General features: G+C 50.5%; 1 protein-coding gene across 1 annotated transcript in view; it reads right to left on the bottom strand.

The window, feature by feature from the left end:
• Positions 1–20,453, bottom strand: part of Fhad1 (forkhead associated phosphopeptide binding domain 1) — a 113,006-nt gene extending 92,553 nt beyond the window's left edge. Inside the window, exons 1-2 of the mRNA XM_077109975.1 lie at positions 20,361–20,453; positions 2,865–3,071 (exon numbers count right to left, since the gene is read on the bottom strand). Of these exons, the coding sequence (XP_076966090.1) occupies positions 2,865–3,071; positions 20,361–20,453 (300 nt within the window). The remainder of the gene's footprint in view (positions 1–2,864; positions 3,072–20,360) is intronic.
• Between the last annotated feature and the right edge of the window lie 973 nt (positions 20,454–21,426).

Below are 21,426 nucleotides of genomic sequence, written 5' to 3' on the forward strand. Positions count from 1 at the left end.
CAGAGAGCAGCAGGGACTGGTGGCCAGTGGGGGCAGGATGTTGAGAGCAGGGATGGGGCTAGACGGGGCTGCTGGACTTGGTCTGCAGGACAGCTGCCCCTCTGCTATATGGTTGCAAACACTCAGGTCCCTAACTTCTCCCCGACCCCTGCTCTCTAAAAACAAGCCTGTCACGTCCTCTCTGGGTCACGGCACCAAGCCTGGAGTAGCAACCTTTCCTTTGGGAACGCTTGGTCGGGAAAAGAACAGTTGCCCTTGTGGTATTAGGACCGCTGTCTTCCAGAGGAAGGAGTTCTGGAAAACTCCACCTGGGGAGAGAGCGCCCTCTCCTGGCCCAAAAGATGAATGGGAACAGGAGTGTGCAGGCTCCAGCTGGCTCTGGATTTCTCAGGAAAACTGGACCCAAAATAGAGTCACTCTCCAACATGCACTTAAAGATAAACAGCCCACAGGCAGGGTCACCAGGCCAGGGGGACAGAGTCCACAGGAGTGGCAGCCGGCACGGGACCCCCTTCAGCAAGAACCCAGGGAGGCTCCCAGGGAGACAGGTCCCGCACGAGGCCAGCCACACAGGTGCCTAGAGCATTCATAGAGGCAGGAAGCAGAGCGCGCTGCCCGGGCTGGGCGAGGGCGGAGGCGCCTCCCTCTTCCATGGGGACAGTTTGGGTTCTGCAAGATGAAGCAGGGCAGCGGTGGAGATGGGGTGTCATGCCACCAACGTCCTCACGTAAGCATGGTGAGGTGGCAGACCTCATGCTGCGTGGATCCCACCCCAGGTTCAGAAGGGAAAAGATCAGAAACAGATGGACACAGGTGAGTGTCAGAGGTTTCTCTGGGGGTGGGTGATGGAATCGTGCTGGAAACAGACCCTGCAATGGCGGCCGGCTCATCGATTCACTAGAGTTTGCAAGGTGCACATTTGAAATGGGGGATGTGTGTGTCACACCACACGAGCTTCAGTGAAGCCACGGGAGCCAGCCGGGGAGCCACGGGCCTGGTTGAGGCTATGCGGCTTGCTGGCTTGGCGTGGTGATGGCCACGGGTCAAAGCCCACCACGTTAGGCACTTTACCCACAGGCAGCTGGATACGCCAGTCACCCCACACCAAAGCTGGGTCTTTAAAAGGCAGCGCAGCCTGGTGGTGGCACATGCCCAGTGGCCCAGGAGGCCAAGGCAGGAGGATCGCGACAGCAACAGTGAGGCGCTAAGCAGCTCAGTGAGACCCTGTCTCTTAATAAAACACAAAATAGGGCTGGGGATGGGGCTCAGTGGTCGTGTGCCCCTGAGTTTTATCCCTGGTACAAAAAAAAGGCAGCCCAGTGTCGCACGGTAATGGGTCTCTCATAGTTCATCAGACAACGCCCCTTCTGATGGGCATTGAGGTCTCAAATTTTATGCTACTATAAGTAATATTTCAATAAATATTTTCATAAGATAAGAAAGAAACATATATATTAATTGTATGTCCTCTCCTCTCTGCCTGGCAAGTCACAAAAATCAGAATTTCCTAAGGAGGGAACCCAGGAACCTATAATTTTACTGGAAATTTCTGAAAAATTCTTGTAATCAGATTCACTAAGAAAACACTGCCTCAGACTTCACAGACTTGGATCAGAAATTCCATTTTCTTTCATCCCGAAAACAGCCCACAAACGCTACATTCAAAATATTCTGATTGGCTTCCCTTCTGTTGGGGCACCTCGGGCTCTCCAAGGAGCTGGTGAGCATGCAGCTTCCAGGAGTACTGGGGGGCTGTTAGCTGGAGCATAAATAAATAAATGAGGAAATATGAATAAATAAAATAAGGGGTGTCCAGTTCAAACTGCCTTTCAGTAAAAACTGAATAAATGTTTTAGCATAAGTATATCCCATGCCATATTGGGGACATACTTATAACTAAAATTATTTTTTCAATATAAATTAAAATTTATCTAGGTGTCCTGCGTTTTTTCTGGCAACCCTAAGCATGAGTCCTTGGGCCTGGGGGAGCTCAGAGATCTGCACTGCTGCTCTGCCGTCACGTGTTCTGACCTGGGGGCCCTGAGTGGCCTCCTGAGAACCGCTGATCAGGACAGCGCCCTCTGGGTCCGGAGGCCTCGCCGTGCCTGCCGGAGGACCCAGAACTTTCCCTGAGCAGAGGCCTTAGCCTTGGTGCGAGGGGAAGGAGAGAGCAGGAGCAGCCTGTCCAGGGTTCCAAAGCCCAGTGGGAGCCCCGTGGTGGGGTCTTGTACTGGCGCCTGCGGGCCGCGGAGGGCGATCCCGGCGGCCACCTTTCACTGGGCTCCGGGAGACCCCAGCCCCAGGCCGCTCGCTGGCTGGAGTCTCTACATTTATTATTCTCGGTCTTGTCCTAGGAAAGGTCTAAGCCTTGGGGGTCTCAGCCCTTGCAGCGGAGTTGGGGTGGGAGTGAGGCTGTGACCTGGCCGGCCCCCGCGCGCCTCCCTGGTGGGCCCCGTGCTCCTGGTGACCAGATTTTATGGGTCGATTTCACTTGAGACCAGGTCTGGGCCCTGAGCCCGGGGCGCGTTTGGCTGTCGTGTTCCCAGCTGGGACGCGGAGTTTCCCGAAGGCCACACCCCGCCCTATGGGGGCGCTGCTCCCCAGACCCGCAGCCGGGGCTTTGGCAGCCCCCGGTGCGCAGCCTGCAAAGAGGGGCGCCCTCCGCGGAGCTGCATCCTGGGCTGTCCCCAGGGCAGGCGACACGGCCGGACGCGGCGAGCTGGGGACACTGCTGGGCACCTCGTCCCCTGCCCCGTCATGGCTCGGCATGTGGTCCCGGGCACCCTGTGCCCCTGGCACAGCTGGGCACCCTGTCCCCCTGCCCCCAGCCGCTCGGCATCCCGCCTGCAGTGGCCCCGGCTCACCTGGGGTGGATTCTCAATGACCAGCTCGTAGGTCAGCCCCACGGATCCAAATCTCAGGATGTCCCCGGGGATGAGCTTCACAGCCACGTTCTGGATGTGACACTCGTTGACGAACGTGCCGTTGCGGGAATTGAAGTCCTGAAGAACGAAACTGCCCTCGTCCTCGTTGAACTCAATGAGCGCATGGTGGTTGTCGATGTCTGCCGACTGAAAACAGAGGGACAGTGGTCATGGGAACACAAATGCATGGCCCTGGTGCGCACTGTACGCCAGAATGTGTCACCCAAGTCACCACACTGTTTTATTTATTGTTTGGTACTGGGCACTGAATCCTGGGCCTGGCACATGCTAAGCAAGTACTCTACATGGAGCTACACCCTCCGCTCACAATCCTCATTGTTAAAGGATGCTGAGGATCAGAGAGGGTGAGTGATTTTCCTAAGGCCACATAGCTAGAGTGTGTTGGAGCTGGGATGTGCTCTCTGACTCCAGACCTGGGGACAGGCACCAAGTGGTTGGGTGGAGAGTCAGAAAAAGGCAAAAGGAACCTGGGTAGTCTCAGTGGGTAAATGTTTGGCCAGGGAGTTGGCCGTTCCTGTTCCTGTTCCCTTGACTCTACACAGGCCGGTGTAGGGTGAGAGGGAAAGGCTGGGCAGGAAACAGAAACCGAGTGGACACAAACCACAAAGGCCAGTGGCCAGTGAGAGCTGTCCAGCCAGGCCCATGGAGAGGGTACACACAGCCGAGGGGGTGTTGCTGTTCATTGTTTTGTTCATTCAAAAAATAACATTTCTTATTGCAGAAAATGAGAAATAGAGAAAAGCAGTAAAAAGATATTAAAATCTCTTGTAATCCCATCCCCCAGAGGCAGCCGCTGTTAATACTGTGGCTCACATCCTTCTGGGTTTTTTTCTATGTTGACATTCTTTTAAAATTAAAACAAAATTAATCACATAACACATACAAGTACCTTTCAAAACTCAGACATGCAATGAAGCATTTTCCCATGTGATTAGTTATTCCCATTGCATCTTAGAAGCTACTCAGAGTTTATCTAACCAAAGATGATCTACTTTTCAACAGGGGGCCAGGTGTGACTATGGTCCCCAAAGGAAAGTGGTCTCGGCCAGTGCATCTTTGAGCTGGGAGTGGGGGACAGAAGCACCTCTCAATTTCATTTTTTAAAAAATCTGATTGAACTCAAGGATGCTTAACCACTGAGCCCTATCCCCAGCCCTTTTTATTTTTTATTTTGAGATAGGGTCTTGCTAGGTCTCTTAGGGTCTGCCTAAGTTGCTGAGGTTGGCTTTGAACTTGTAATCCTCCTGCCTTGGCCTTCTGAGTTGCTGGGATTACAGGCGTGCACCACTGCGCCCAACTTAATTCTGCTTTAATAAAAAGAGTGAGCGGAGCTCAGCATCCAGGGCAATAGCACCTTCCCCTGGCCTCGGGCCCTGCAGGGAGGTAAGGAAACACATTTCTTTTCTTTTCTATTCTATTTATTTCCTTTCTTCCTTCCTCCTCTTTTTAAATTTTTTTTTTAATGATGGGGCCTCACTATGTTGCCCAGATTGACCCTAAGCTCAGGTGATCCTTCCACCTCAGTCTCTGGGTAGCTGGGACCCCATCCACGTACCACATGCCTGAATGTCTTTGTCTTTTAAGGACACAGCCTACAGGACATCCACTCCAGCCTGAGACTTTGCAATCATTTTCTAAGTTCACCTTCTTCATCTTTTCAGGATATCCCCATCAGGTTTCATTAAAAAGTACATGCACTCAGAAATCTAAAATGCCATCATAAATACCAACAGTTTATTTTACTAATAAAACATATTGATGCATATGACAGAGGAGCATTCTAACATATTAAACTTTACATGCCAGGAAACTGGCCAGCTTTCTTACCACAGTGTCCCATTTCATCCTCACAATCCAGACAGTCCCCATTTTGTGGAGGAGGAAACTGAGTCATAGAATGATGGATTTATGTGGGGCCACCAACTTGACAAGCTTGGTTTGTGCCCAGTTTTCCTAAATTGAGGTCTATTGACAAGTTTCCATCAAACACTTTAACACTCCAAATACAAAGACACCAAAGAAAGCTGGAGTAGCTAAATTCATTGCAGACACATCTGACTTCAGAAGAAGAAGAGCTATTGGGATGTAGAGAGGCATTAAAAAAATGATAAAAGGGTACACTCTCTGAGAAGACGTAACAACCCTAAACATGTATGCACCTAATAACAGAGTTAAAAAATACAAGAGGCAAAACCCAATAAACTGCAAGGAGAGACAGAACATCCCTTGTGGTATTTGAGATGCCATTCCTTCTCTGCCAATAACAGATGGACCCAGCAGGCAGAAAATGAGTAAGGCCACAAGATGAACTGCATGGCACCAGCAATCAACCAGATCTAATTGGTGTTTATAGACTATGTAAGCCAACAACAACAAGACACACATTCTTTTCAAGTTCATATAGGACAATCATTCACCAAGATACACCACGTTCTGGATCATAAAACACATCTCAACATATTTAAAAGAATAGAAAGTATGCTGACTCTGCTCTCAGACCACAGTGGAATTAAACTAGAAATCAGGAAGAAAAAGATTGCTGGAAAACCCCCAAATATCTGAAGATTAAACAATTTATTTCTAAATAGCTAAATACCACATGAGTCATAAAATAAGTCCCAAGACCAGTGAAAAATGATCTTAACTAAATGAAAATGAAAACCAACATTTGTGGCTGCGGGGAGAGCCGGGCATGGGTGGTGTTGGATGCATGGGTGGTGTGAAGAAAGATCTCAAATAAACAATCAAGGCTTCCACCGTGGGAAACCAGAGATAGAAAGGCAACAAGCCTAATACAAACAGAACATAAATAAAAATTAGAGCAAAAATGAAAGAAATTGAAAAAGGAAAAAAGTATAGATAACAATAAAAGAGACTTTATAGTTTAGATTTGAATGTCTCCCAAATGCACACATGTTGAAGATTTGGTCTCAGCCTGTGCTCCTACTGTGAGGTGGTGGAGCCTTTAAGAGGTGGGGCTTAATCAGAGGAAGTTAGGTGATTGGGGACATGCCTTTGGAGGGAATCTTTGGACCCTAGCTTCTTCCTCTCCTTTTGCTTCCTGGCTATCGGGGGGGGGGGGGTGAACGGGCCTCCTCTGACACGATGCACCTTGCTGCCCCAGACCCAGAGCAGCAGGCCAAGCAGCATGGACTGAAATCTCTGAAAACATGTGCCCAAATATACCTTTCTTCTGTAAGGTGATTACCTCGGGTATTTTGTCACAGTAGTGGAAAGCTGACCAACACAGACTCCAAAAGGTGACTCTTTGGAAGGATCAATAAAATCAACAAACCTCTAGTAATCCAACCAGGAAAAAAAGAGAAGACACAGAGGATTGCAGGCAGACAGGAGAGAGGCCATTGCCACTGAGTCCAGGGACATGGAAAGGACAACCAAGGAATATCATGAACAACTCTCTGTCCACAACTTGGACGAGATGGACCTACTTCTCGAAAGACAAATCTACCAGATTCACACAAGAAGAATCAGATGATCCGAATGGGACCATGCATTCTTCATAAAAGAACTTGAATCAGTGATTAATAATCTCCCAAAGAAGAAATCACCAGGCCCAAATAAGTTCATGGATAATTATATCAAACACTTAAGGAAGAAGTGATACAGTTCCCCACGATTTCTTCCAGAACACTCCCCAACCCATTCAATGAGGCCAGTATCATCCCAATTCCAAAACCAGATGCAAACATTACAAGAGAGGAAAACAAAAAACCAACATCTCATATGAACATAGATGCAAAATCTTCGACAAAATGTTAGCAAACGAATCCTCCATGTACAAAAAGAATGAATTGAATACTCCCAACCTGCCGAGCACCACGACTCCGCGTAGCCTACCTAAGAGGTGCTCCGAAGCCTCACTTGCCTGCAGTGGGGCACTGGAGAGGGTATTGTGTCGCGGGACCTTAGCCAGGAAAAGACCAAAATTCAAAACTCTAAGTGTGGTTGCTACTGAAGGTGTGCTGCGTTCACACCACTGGAAAGTGAGAAAAATCACAAACCATCACAACTTGGGGGCTGTCCATACAGAGTGAGCGATGTGAACCAGAGACTTCAGTTAGTAAAAATATACTCACCAACTGTAAAACTGTGCACTGGCAAAGTGTGTGTGTGTGTGTGTGTGTGTGTGTGTGTGTAATCGGGGGGACAGAGAGATGGGAACTCTCTGTCCTATTAAGGAGCGCCACCCTCTCCTCGTTCCTACTAACCACATTGGTGCCCTTGGAACCTTGATGGCCTGCAACAAGGAGGCGCATTCTGTGTGTGACTTTGGTTCCTCCTTCTCTAGGTCCCATTACTTTCAGTTCCTCAGAAGCTGCCAGGCCGCGATTAAGTCATGGAAGTGAGCAGGAAGGTGTGGACAAATCCAGCGCACGGACCAGGCTTTGCCACAGCTGGGGCCAGGAACCCCTGATAACACACTCCTCCTGTATTGGACAAGTGCACAAAATAACACTGGGCAAAAGCCTGGCTGCTGACACAGACTGGCTGCACAAGCCCCGCCCTGTCGGGTGGCCACTAAGGACCAACTGATTTAAATATCGTTAGCCCCTAACGTACTCTGAGAGCTCCCTGTGGACGGGCCCTTCCAGAGCACTCTGTGTTCACTCCCTTACTTAACCTGCACCACAGACCTTTTCTATCAGATTGTATTAATATCCCCATGTCACAGATGAAGAACCTGAGACCCCAAAGGTGAAGTGAGGGACCAGCATTACCCTGACACAACCCGGAACAAAAGGAGTTATAAGAAAACTATAAACGAATATCCCTCATGAATATTGATGCAAAACTCTTTTTTATGGGGTCTCATTATGTTGTGCACTTTGGTCTTGAACTCTTGGGCTCAAATGTCTCAGTCTTCCTGTCTTCCTGTCTCAGTCTCCCACATAGCTGGGACTACAGGCTCATGCCACTGTGCTTGGGTTATCGATGCAATAATGTTTAACAAAATGTTAGCAAATGGAATTCGATAGCTCATTAAAAGATTATATAGCACGACCAGGTGAGATGTATTCCTGGAATGCAAGGATGGTTCAATACCTGAACATCAGTCAATGTATCCTGCCACATCAACAGAAGGAAGTAGTAAAACGTCATAATCACTTCAATTAACGCAGAAGATGCATTTGACAAAGTTCAACACTCTTTCATGATAAAAAGTACACTCAGAAAATCAAGAATAGAAGGAAACTCTCAACATAATAAAGGGGATATATGAAAAGTCAAGCTAAGCTGGGCATGGTGATGCACACTTGTAATCACAGTGGTCAGGAGGCTGAGGCAGAAGGATCACCAAGTTCAAAGCCAGCCTCAGAAATTTAGCAAGGCCCTAAGCAACTCAGCAAGACCCTGTCTCAAAATAAAAAATAAAAGGGGCTGGGAATGTGGCTCAGTGGTTAGCACCCCAGGTTCAATCCCTAGTACCAGAAAAGAAAAGAAAAGAAAAGAAAAGTCAAGTTAATGTTCTTTTTAAAAAAAATTTTTTTTCAACGTTGATGGATCTTTATTTTATTCATTCTTTATATGTGGTGCTGAGAATTGAACTCAGTGCCTCACACATGCTAGACAAGTACTCTACCACTGAGCCACAACCCCAGCCCCAAGGCTAATGTTCATAACGTTGAAATATTCAAAGCTTTCCTTCCAAGATCAGGAATAAGACAAAGATGCCCACTCCAGCCACTTCCATTCAACATAGAAGTACTAGCCAGGGGGCTGGGGTGCTCAGTGGTAGAGCGCTCGCCTCGCACATCCAAGGCCCTGGGTTCGATCCTCAGCACCACATAAAAATAAATAAAGTTATTAAATAAAAAAGTACTAGCCAGAGCAATTTTGGCAAGAAAAAGAAGTAAAATAATTCAAATTGGAAAGAAAGGGAAAACAACCTGTTAGAACTAATAAATAAATTCATCAAACCTTCAGGATTCAAAATCAACACCCAAAAAATCAGTGTTATATGCAGTAATAAGTAATCCAAAAAAGAAAATAATTCCATTTTTAATAGTATCAAAAGGAATACGACATTTGCCATATACTTAACCAGATAGGCAAAAGAGTTGCATATTGAAAACTATAAAATGTTGTTGAAATTAAAAAACCCACCCAAATAAATGGGAAAACATGTTCATGGATTTGAAGCCTTAACACCATTAAGATGCAACACTACCCAACGCAATCTTTAGATTTAATGCAGCCCTATCAAAATCCCAATGGCATTTTTTTTTTTTTTCAGAAATAGAAAACTCCATCCTCAAATGCATATGACATCTCAAGGAATCCTGGAGAGCCAAACAATCTTGGAAAAGAACAAAGTTGGAGGTCTCAGATTTCCTGGTGTCAAAAGTTAGCAAAAGACTACAACAATCAAAGTAGCAGGGCCCTGCATTTACCCCTGAAGATCACCGGTGGGATCAAATGTAAAGCCCAGAAATAGGCCTTTCATATATGGGAAGTGCAAATCAAAACCACAATGAGATCAAGACCACCTCACCCCAATTACCATCACTACAGTTTAAAAAAACAAACAAGTGTTGGCAAGGACGCGGAGAAGGAGCCCTCTGTCCTGATGGTGGACATGGAAGGTGGGTGGTGCAGCTTCCATAGAAAGCAAGAGCTGGGTCCTCAGAATTTCCCCCCAAGTCCACTTCTGGGTATATACTCAAAAGACTTAAAAGCAGGATCTGGAGGAGATATTGTCCACCGGTGTTGGTAGCAGAACTGTCCACACAGCCAAGGGCGGACCTAACCCACGGATGGGTGAGTGGATGAAGAAAATGTGGTGTGCGCACAGCAGAATATTCCTGTTTTAACAAGGAGGGAATTCCCAAGTCTTGCTGGGACATGCTGAGCCTTGCAGACATTGTACTAAATGAAGTAAAGTCACAAGAGATGGTGACGCCACTTCTAGGAGGCGCCCGGAGGAGTCCAACTCACAGAGGGAAGGGAGCTTGGGGACGCCAGGGTGGGGCGGGGGCCCGGGTTTCACTTCTGCCAGAGGAAGACGTCTGGAAGCTGGTCACGCACAACCATGGCATGCATTTAACGTTCCTGACTGTGGCCTTAAAAACGGCTAAGATGGAGACGTCCTTGGAGGACGGCCTGGCTGGAGGAACCCGCAGAGAGGCCCTGCTAGCTGCGACCAGCTGCCAAGGCTCGAAACGGGTCTGGAACCTTCCTCTGAGGCCAGTTTTCAGCCTCGCCTCACTGGGACCGGGAGTCCACCCCCAGACCTTGACCTCCCACTGCCAGGTCCCTGGGCTTGGGCCCTTCATCCCACTTCATGAACAGCCTCCTGGAGTCTCCCTGCACCCGGCGCATGGCCCCTCCTCCAGTGCCCTCTGCCTGGCAGTCGCCCCGCGTGGAGCATTCCTGGTCCTCACCCTCTTCCCGTGGGTTTGGCCCGTGGAGACCAGACCCGAGCAGGGGGGTGGGAGAGGTTGTTTAGGCCCTCACCCACAGTGGTGCCACCAGCCCTCCCCCAGGGGCCACAGCTCCCAGCTGGCCCTGCCCCGTCCCCCTCCCCTCCCCGCCTGCTCAGGTCTGGAGCTCCGACCCCCCATGGCTCTGGGCGCTGCAGGATCGCTCCTTGGGGGTCTCTGCATCCTGTGGCCTCTGCAAGGGCCACTTCACTAAACTCACCTCAGCCCATCCCCCTCCCCCGACCCAGTGAGCCTTCTGTCCCTGCCAGGACTCGGACCTCCCACACAGCAAGTCCCCTTCCCGCCACCACCAGGGCCAGCCTGTCCTGCTTCCTCTCCCCTGCCCCGGCCTGGCTTTAGCTCATCAGCCACCTCCCGGTGCCTTCAGTGTGGCCTCGCCTGCTGGAAGCCTCCCTCCAGCCGGCAGCCTGCTCCGGCCACCCTCCTAAAGCTGCCTCCTGTCCAGGCCGTTCCTGTGTCACAAAGTGTTTCGGGAACATTCCTGTCTCCTCTGGTTCCCCAACCACTGCCTGGGTCTCCCACCCCCAGTGCCAGGTCCTTGTGGACTCCGTGGGTCTCCAGGCCCCTCAGTGGCATCTGGAATGTCTGGGGGCGTGTGGCCTGTGGCTGGGGTGTCGGGAAGGCGGCAGCGGGTGGTCGGGGCCCTCAGGCTGCTTCCAGGTGGGCACATGGCTCAAGGCACCGCTCGCCAACTTCCCCGCGGGGCAACCTGGGAAGCTTCTGGGAGCCTCAAATGAGCTCCGAGCAGCACCCAGGCTCTGGGTGCCTCCGCTTTCTGTCTGTGCAGGGCACAGTGCAGAGCAGCCCTGGAGGTGGAGGTCAGGGGGCCGGCGGTGTGTGGAGAGGCCACTGCTAGCAGCGCAGGTCAAGTGCCTCCTGCTCTGTCGTGTGCCCCCGGAGCTGGACCAGCGTCCCTCACCAGGCCGACAAGACGCTGCCCGGCCACGACCCAGCGTTTCTGAAACCAGCTGCTGGGTTCCGCTTTCTTTCTTTTTGCCTTTTGGTCCTCGGCCACCCCATCCCCCACCCCACTTCTGTCACCGCCTCAGGAAAAGACGTAAGGCAGCGACAGTGGACACGGGGCCTTCAGAAGAAACAGGATGTGAGGGGACGGCCCTGACCCAGGCCAGGCCCGGCAGCTCGGGGCAGAGGAGGCTGGCCTCCTGGGCAGGCTGGGGCGCCGGCTGGAGAGAGCGGGCTCCGGGGGACTCTGAGCTCCCTGGAATCAGTGCCACCCTGGGGCCAGGAGTCCCCAGAGATGGCAGTTCTGTGGGAGTCACTGCAAGTCCTCTTTCCTGAAGCTCCGTGTGCCTGCGGGGTCCCAGGCTCCTGGGTGAGGATCCCAGTCCTCCACCTCCTTCCTGTGTGAGCGAGGGGTGACCCGGGCAGGCTTCTGAGTCTGCTTATGCCTCTACTTCCCCATCGGAAAAATATGAAACAACAGCCCCGACTCCTAGGGCTGTTCAAGGATTCGAGGAGTTCATGACCCACAAAAGTACAAACCCAGCGCCCACAGGGCAGGCCCTCGGGGAGCACCAGGGCCACCAAGGCCCCGCCACCTCAGCAGCATCTCCCCCTGCCCCTGGCACGGACCCTACTGATTCCTCTAAACATGACGCCCACCCCAGGTCAGTGTCCAGCCAAGAGGCTGCAGTCACTGCAGCAGGCATGTGGCCCTTCAGAGACACCCATGTCTCGGGCCCGGGACCCATGAATTCACCGCATTCCATAGCAGGACTGTGCAGGACCAGGAGAGATTACTAATCAGAGGCCTCAGAACAGGGAGATTATCCCAGACGAGCCGAGTGAGCTAATCGGATCACATGCACCTTCAGAAACAAGGAACTCTGGCTGGAGCTGAGGTGAGTCAGAGCGAGGGAGGCCACAGCGGCTGAGGCCAGAAGGAGCCACGGCTGCGGGCTTTGAAGGCAAGGGGGCCGCAAGCCACAGAGGTGGGCAGCTTCTGGGAGCCCAGATGACCTCCGAGCAGCAGCCAGCAAGGGAAGGGGGCCCAGTGCAGTCACAGCACGGAACCCAATTCTGCCAGCAGCCTGAGGGGCCCTGGAGGCAGACTAGCCGCGAGACCCCAGAGAAGAGCCCAGGCCAGCAACACGTCCATCTGGCCTTGGGTGACCTGGGACAACCAGCTGAGTACGGAACTTTGAGAAAATAAATCTGTGTTGTTTAAATAGAAAACAAAGCCCACTACACCTGGCTAGGTGCTATCTCCACTCTTACAGCACAGTTGCTGATTGTCCCCAGGGCACATACTCGGGAGTCACCTTGGGGACGGCCACACAGCCCGCCTGGCCTGGGCTCACCAGGGCAGACTCAGGGTCCCTCCAGCAGGTGATCCAGAGCCAAGTTCACGCAGTTGGCCACTTAAGAGTCACTCTGCTGTTCCCTGACTCGTTCTGCCTTGTCCCCATGTTCTCTCTCAAAGTCACAAAGGTAACCCACTCTCGCCCAGCTGGAAAGCCGTCTGGGGAGGGGTTCCATCTTCCAGACAAGTGCCACACGTAGCCTGGCCCCGGTGCCCTTTCACATGTGTGCGCCAGGCCAAGCCAGAGCATTCCCAACACTTCAGACTCACGCCTGTGCTTCGGTACCTCTGGGCATCCTTTCCTGTCCTGCTCTGCAGGTTTCTCTTTGAAGAGGCACTAGGCTCGGTCCTCTCGGGGGGACCTGGCCCTGATACCCAGGCAGGATCCTGTGGGTCCCCAGGACAGCCTCAAGGTCTCTGCTCTAGGAAGCCGCGGCCCAGCCCCAGCCCTCGCCTCTTTACCCCAGTTCCCCAGTAGAGGGCGCCACCTGTGCTCCTTGCTTCCAGGAGAAGGAGGAGAAAACCCAGTTCACTGTTTGACTCTTAATCTGTGCTTAGGATTTCTCAGTAAAGAATTCCCCTGGCTTATCGACTACCTTATTACCTCCATGAGCTCACAAGGAATTTCAGATATGTAGATTTTTAGATGTTCCCAGAGCCAAATGTATGAATTTTCCTTCTCCCAAAGCTCTGAGTCAGACAGGTCTGGAAGTCACCCTCCACCTCAGACAGGCTGGGTGAGTCCCCACTGGGCCCCGTCTCCACACCTGCGTATGAGGATAGCAACAAGAGTAGCTCCTACCCCCAGCATTGTTTTGAGGGATCAATTCTGTGATTCATGCATAGAATACACAGGGACCTGAATAAACTCATGCGAGATACAGCCTACTTCTCAGTCTAAATGTGAGAAGATCACCATCTTCTGCCTCACCCCCAGCAGGACGGCTACTTTCACAAAGAGAAAATCCGCGTTGGCGAGGATGCGGAGAAGCTGAACGCTTCCACGGCTGCTGGGATGGTAAAATGGTGCAGCTGTGGGAATGGCACAGCAGTTCCCCAAAATCAAAACTAGGATGACCATGTGATCTCACCATTCCACCTCTGGGTACGTACCACAAACAACTGAAAGCAGGTCTCAAAGAGACATGGGCAGCCACGTTCATAGCAGCATTATTAATAGTAGCCAAAATGGAAGCAGCCCGAGTGTCTGTAGAGAAGCAAGATGTGGTCACCCTTAAAGAAAAGGGAACAACTCCGCATGCCACAACGTGGATGCCCTGGAGGACATTACTGTGCAAAGTGAAGAGCCAGTGACAAAAGGACAAACACACAGGATTCAACTTACATGAGCCGCCCACAGTGGGCAGACTCAGAGGAGGACTGTCAGGAAGATGATGGCTTCGTGCTGGGGAGACAGGAGGGGGGGGTGTCTTTCTTCACTGTGCACAGAGCTTCAGTTTCCAGAGACAAGAAACTTCTGGACCATAATGTGAGTATACTTAACGCCCCAGAGTGCATAATGGTCAAGATGGCAAATTTTAAGATGTTCATATTTTGAGAGAGAGAGAGAGAGAGAGAGAGAGAGAGAAAGGAAATGATCTATTCTTTTCTTTGTCCTCCTGGAAGCTCTCCACCTGCTGGAGGGCCCATAAATTGCCACATGGGCGCTGACCACTGAAACCAGGGCAGAGGAGGTTCCCGCTGGGATGGGCGAGACCAAGGGGCGGCGCCTCCTGCTGGTGGAGCGCGCACCTGCACCCAGGGCTGCCTGCGGATCGCGTGAGAGGCGCCAGGTCCCAGGCCGCTGCCTCCGCGGAGGGACTCGCCTGTCCTCCGCATAAGGAAGTAGAAGGGAATCTGCGCAGCATCGTTTAACAAGAATAAAGACGACGATGCAGGCTCCAGGGTGCTTCCCTCAAAGGCAGCCCAGAGTGACAGGTGCCCTGCGGGGGGACAGAACTCAGTGCCTGGTGGGTGCTGTGCGGGCCACTTGCTGACTTGCTCCCAACCCTGAGAGCCGTAGAGTAGGGCTGGGGCGCCACAGGGGCGCGCCCCCACCGAGCAGCCCTAGACCCTGCCCACCTCCTCCCCAGCTGTGTCCCCCGGCCAGCCCAGGCCAGCTGGTGCGCACTCATTCGCTGGCCCACAGAGCAGGCTTGGGGGGACTCCTGGGACCGCCCAGTGTGGGGCAGGTGAGCCCTTGGAAGCTGCTCCTGCTCGCTCCACTCTTTAACCTTGGCTCCTCTTCCCCTCAAAACCAAGTTTATGGAACAGTACATAGGAAAGGGTGGGAGGGGGTCAGACGGGAGAAGGCAAGGCCCAGGGGACACAGGAGCCAGGGGAAGGGCTCCTGCAGGATGGTCCTGGCACCATCTCCCTGGGGACCCCACTGGAACCGGGGGAACAGGGAAATGGGCAGATGCTTGGGCCCCAGCGCCCACCCACTGTGCCAGGACGTCTAAGGTCAGGTTTAACAAGCTCCCGTGGGTAATTCAACAACCTCAGGCTGGTGCCGTGGGTCCTGGAAGAACTGAACCCCTGATTCCAGTGGAGCTTAAATAATAGTCCCATGCGTCAGGTGCATGGTGGGCACCTTAGAGTCCCGGCTGATTAGAGGTTGGGGCAGGAGGATCACTGAGTCCAGGAATTTAAGGCCATCCTGGGCCATATGGCAAGACCCTTGTCTCGAAGCAAAATTTAACTAAATAAATAGTATTCACATTCAACTATAAAAATGATAGTTTGTTCACGAATCATAAGAAATCCTATAAAATCATAGATCACAAGGTTTAGCTCTGAACTGAGGGAGGTTAACAGCAGGGGATTTGCAGCTGTGTCCAGTGGAGAAGTCCCAGCTGTCAAAATGCAGGCCACCCCCTTCTTTCAGGGCTCTCTTTCCAGTGCCCTTCTGGTAAAGACCAGAATCCTTTCCCGGCAGGAGGAAGTCCTGCTGTCTCGGCCCCCTTCCCATTCTTTCTTCTGGACACACTGGTTTTCTTTCAGTCCTGGGAGCTCACCACACCTTCCACTGCCCCAGGGCCTTTGCACTTGTACCCCCTTCTTGTCTAGTTGGCTCCCCCTTGCTCTGCATATTTTTTCCCCTTTAGAGTCCTGATGTTGGCACAAAACCATGCAGACCTCTGTGGGATCCTGTGACGCCCCTCCCCCTGTCCTGGTAGCTTGCTGACTGCAGGCACCGATGGACGTGATACTGCCCATGGCTTGCACTTGCTGAGGCTCCAGGTAAATATTTGTGGAATGAATAAGCAATGATAAGAGCAAGAACCAGGCTGGCTAAAGCAGGCTTCCAATTGGCTTAGGAAAGCCAAGTCCCTACAGGATCCAGCCGAGTCTGGAGGCCAAGCCCTGCAAGTACCAGCCTTGACCATCACTGAGACTCACGCTTCCGAGTGATGCTCATTCTCTTCCTTGCGCTTTCTTTCTTCAATTAAAAAAAAAAAAAAAAAAAACTACAATGTGTACTTCCCTTCATCAGAAAATGTGAAGAATGTCAAACTGTCATGATATTAACAATCAAAATACTATGTCAGTCTTGCCAATGAGTAGAAATCTTAGGAGGCCAGGCTCCCTGTTCTTCAGGATCTACCAGGCAAATAAAACAATGATCTTTTTTTAATTTGCTAAGTGTAATTGCTGGGTAATTTTAAGGAAGATTTTTTTTTTCTTTTTAGGTTTTTGAACTTTATGCAGTGGGACGACTTTTAACGGCTCAAATAACACAAAAGGGTCAATTGATTGTTTAACTATTCCTCAGGGTGGACCGTAGCGGATCCAGCCTGATTCTTTGACTAATTAGAAAGGCCCATCAAAGTCAGCAGAGGGGAAGTTTTCATCTTGTTTTATAAAACAGGAAAATGCTGCCATGATGTAGATTTGGGCACTTAAAACAGACCCTCCCCCATCCCTTAAAGCCTCCTCCCCACATTGATTTAAGCTCTGGGAAGAGAATTTGTCTAAGGGAAGATGTGAGAACCCTTCAAAAAAATGCATTCACAAGGCATCTGGCAACTCCTCTGCCCTCTGTCCCAAGCCTGAGCCAGATGGTGCTTCCTTCCTGGTCACTGTGACCACTGCTGCCTGTGGTGACTGACCTTAAAGCCGAGGCCCAGGAAGAGAAAGCAGTCGATCATTTTTGTGCCCCAAGTGCAAGTCTGTTTCTGTCTATATGATAATGATTGTCCTCCTCAGTTCCCTTTCCAAACAGGGGCTCCCTGTCTCAGTCCTGTGCACCCCGGTGAATGCTTCTATCTCATTTTATGAGACCATAAGCAATGACCATGAGCAGTGCTGGGTGCCCAGCACTCTGTATGCATTTTATCACTGATCCCCACATTCCTGACAGGTGGGCGGTGCACAGACGGGGAAATGAGCTCAGAGCCAGAGGCAAATTGCCTGAAGTCACAGAGCTGCAAAACGGCCTGAAGAGACCAAGCCCAGGTCTGTCTTCACCAAAGCCTGCACTTGTAAAAATTACTAGTTTTCTGATATCATCATTGGACCCAAAATGGAGAGTCCCTGCTCCCACCTCAGCCAGATGGGAAGTAGAACTGCCTAAAATCTCACTCTTGGGCTCAGAAGAAACTTCAGTTCATTTTCTTTGTTTTTACTACTTTGTCACTGAACAGGTTTCTTTTTTCCTTGCTGGGAGACCATGTCGTGGGTGAAAATCAGATCTGCCAGGTTTATGATGAACACTCTCAGAAAACCAGCAACACAGGGGAGCCTTCTCAGCTTGATAAAGAACATTCTTCAAACTCACTGGAGTTAACATCATATTTAACGGCAGAAGATTATGCTGTCCCCTTAAAATCGAGAATAGGGCAGATATAAAGATTATACCACTTCCACTACCCTTGCTCTACAGAGTACTGGAAGTCCTAGCCATTGCAATATTAAAGGAAAGTTAAATTAAAGGCATAGAGATCACAAAGGGAAACCGTGAAACCGTTCCTGCTTGCAGATGATGTGGCTATTTACATATCAAATCCCTAGAAAGTTAAGGTTGCAAGTTACCATGTGAGCATGCACCAACCCGCCAACCCACCCCGTACTTCTGTATTCTGGCAATAGATAGGTAGAAACCAAAATGAAGAGTATAATACTATTTACCATCAATAATGACCCAAGAGAATGCGCAAGTACAAATCTAATGAAATGTGCCCAGGACTTGTGACTATAAAAGACTCAGAAAGAGATCAAAGAAGACCCCATAAACGGAGACACTCCTCATTCACGGACGGGAGGTGACATTGTCCAGATAACCATTCTTCTCAGGTTTTTAAACACAGGTTTAAACAGTTCCTACCTGAATCCCAGCAGGACGCTTTATAGATATAAACAGGGTCGTCCTAATAATCTATGTGGAAAAGCAAAGGAAGTGAAATGGGCAATTTTGAAACATAGAAATGAAGCGGGAGGAAGCCCTCTGACTGCTGAAGGCTTGGAGAGCTGCCGTGGTCACAGCTGCCTCACGTCAGCCGAGGGACGGGCACACAGATCCACAGAACATGACACTGAGCCCAACATGCTCCCCACACAAGTGCAGCCAGAGGACCTCAGAGAAAAGTACAAAAGCAATTCAACGGTGCTTTTCCAAGAAATGGTCCTCCAGCGACTGCCGACCCACGGGCCAAATAATGGACACCGACCTGGACTTAGGATGTGACAAAAAGGGATCAGAGTCATCTGTAGACTTGAATATCAACACACAATGTCAAAACGGCTAGAGGAAAACGTCGGAGAGACCTTGGTGCTTCACGCGTACGTGGACGTGTCCCAGACGTGACGCCAAACAGAGGATTCGCAAGAGGGAGGCGTCCCCCTCCTCAAGAGCGAAAGCTTTGTCCTGTGAGCGCCTCTGCCAGGTGAGGAGACCAGCCAGAGGAGGGAGGAGGTAGTCACTGCCCGGGAGCTGACAAGGACTCGCGTCTGGGTTGCAGGGACTCTCAGAAGCCCACAGAGAAGGCTCAGGCCGTCCAACCAGGAGAAGGACCCGAGGCAGGAACAGGCAGCTACGTTCCGGAAAAGATGCCCAACCTCACAAGCCACAGGGGAAACGCAGACCAAGAGCGTGAGACGCCACGGCTGCTGACCAGGAGGCCCACATGGACAGCAGGGGGACACGGTGGTCAGTGAGCTGCAGTCACACGCACATCACTGGTGGGAATGTAAAACAGTCCGGCCACTTTGGATAACCACCTGGTGACTTCTTGAGGCACCGAACGTGCGTTTACCATGTGGTCCTGCCTCGCGTTCCCAGGCATTGATCCTGAGAGATGAAAACATGTCCACCAAGAACCTGGACACGACGGTTTCTTTACAAAATCCTCAAACTGGCCACCATCAAACTGTGCTTTGGAGTGTGCACGGTTAACATGGACGCTGTCCAGCAACCCAAAGGGCCCAGGGACAGTCTAAATGGATCTCAAAGGCCGACGAAAAACAAACAAAAACAAAAACAAACCCCTAGTCTCAAAAGGTCACTCACTGTGTGACTTTATTTATGTAGCACTCTGAAAATTACAGAGATGGAGATTAAATGAGTGGTTGCTGGGGTCATGGATGGGGGCGGGTACTGTGACTACCCAGGGGTACACAAGGGGCATATGGTGCTGCCACTCAGTTGCTACACATGAACCTATACGTGTGACACAATGACACAGGAACACACACACACCCACACACACACACAGGACCAAGGTCGGCTTCCTGGTTTTGATATTGTTAGACTCACATAATATGCACCCACTGGGGATCACTGGCTGCCACACACACTCAATCTCTCTATAATTATTATTTCAAAAGAAAAAAATTAAGCATGTAAGCTGAGCAAGTCTGAGAGAGCTCCTTCCCACAGTCATAGAGGATTCTGCTGTGTTTCTCTTTCCACTTTAATATTTTAACCCCCTTCAATATTTAAAAAGGAGCAAAGCCGCTGTTTTTATTATTCCTTTCTTTTTTCCAACTTCCTTGACTGTCAATGAACTGAGGCTTTAAACCAAACTAGTGCTAAATCAAGAAGGAAATGCAACGAAAAAGATGCCGAGTCCGGGACTTAGCCTGGTGAGCTCTGAGGGGCCCAGAACCGTCCCAAGAGGCTTTGAGAAGAGAAAGAGGGACCAGGAGCAGAGGCGCACACCCATAATCCCAGCAGATTGGGAGGCTGAGGCAGGAGGATTGCAAGTTCAAAGCTAGCCTCAGCAACTCAGTGAGGCCCTAAGCAACTTAGCGAGACCCTGTCTCAAAACTACAAAGGGCTGGGATGTGGCTCCCTGGTTAAGTGCCTGTGGGTTCGATCCCCAGTTATCCACCTCTCCAAAAAAAGGGAGCAGGTGGAGGTCAGTGTACCAGCTCCACACCTGCTTTCCAGATCAGCCCAGAAGGCTGTGGAGGGCCTTTCAGTGGGGCATCCACGATGTGTTCAGCAAAGGACAGAGTGGCTGTCATGCTGCCGTGCTCAGGGGCTCGGCTTATTCACACTGATTCTTGGTAGCACAAGGAGCCCCGTGGCTGCTGTGCTTCAAGAGGTGGGAGTCCCAGGGTGCGGGGGATGGCTGGAGGGGCGTGGGGCTGGGGTCCGGGTGGGCAGCAGCTGGTGAGCCTTCTTACCTCCAAAACAAGGTCTGAATCCTCATGCTTCCCAATTGTGGTGCTTTTATTCAGGACAAAAAAGCCCTCGGCACTCTTTAGATAGGCTTTCATTCTCTTCTCTTTTCCTGTATGAGGTTTTCAGAAAGAATTTTGTTAGAAACATGCAGCCCTCCAGCTACTCAACAGCATCAGTTTTAGAATGAATGAAATCCCCATAGAGTTGAAAGCAAAGGGAAAGTCTGCAGATGGCAGTGGGCCACGGACTTGACCGTGGTCACCAAGCCAAGTCGGCGTCTCTGCTAACTGACAGTGCTGCCTTACGTAGAAGAGTTTGGGTCTGATAATCAAACAGAAGACATTTGCTGTGGCACTCAGGGCACAAACCAAAGCTGAAACAACCCCCAAACAAACCTGAATCCCACTGATAACTGCCACCCACCACTCATCCATTTAGTTATCTGACATATTCACAGTCAGTATTTCTAACCAAGCACTGACTAGCTCTGTGACCTTGGCTGGTTACTTATTCTCTCTGTGCCCCCCCAGTTTTCTCATCTGTAAAATGGGTTTGGTGAGGATTAACTGCAATAATACATGTGAAATACGGAGAATGGCACGGAGCTCACTTTGCACACAGATTAGTACTACTGCTATTAATGCTGTTGTTAGCCTGGGCTTCTCGAACTCTGAACCCCAGGCTTCCACAGAGCTTGAAGTGCAGAGAGCTAGTCATTGAAGAAGCAGGCATTAGATACTTTCTTTCTAAATTCCTGCATTTCTTTACATACTTGGCTAGACAAAAAAAGATAACAGGTTATAGCTTGATCACGGGATCAGGACTCTGCATATATCCCCACTCCAACATTTTATTATGAAAATGTTAAACCTACAGAGAACTTTAAAGAAGTAGACACCACTGTCTGTCTTATACTTTGATGCATTTCAGAATAAGTTGTAAACATGTTTTTTCAGAATGCTTTGGAGACTTCAGAAGTCTGTAAAATGCTGATAACAATTCATCTGCTGCTTGAACTCTGATCAAGCTACGTCCACGTACATCAATGTCACGTGGAGGAACAACGTC

This window comes from Callospermophilus lateralis, chromosome 7 (assembly GCF_048772815.1).
Source record: "Callospermophilus lateralis isolate mCalLat2 chromosome 7, mCalLat2.hap1, whole genome shotgun sequence".
Taxonomy (NCBI): domain Eukaryota; kingdom Metazoa; phylum Chordata; class Mammalia; order Rodentia; family Sciuridae; genus Callospermophilus; species Callospermophilus lateralis.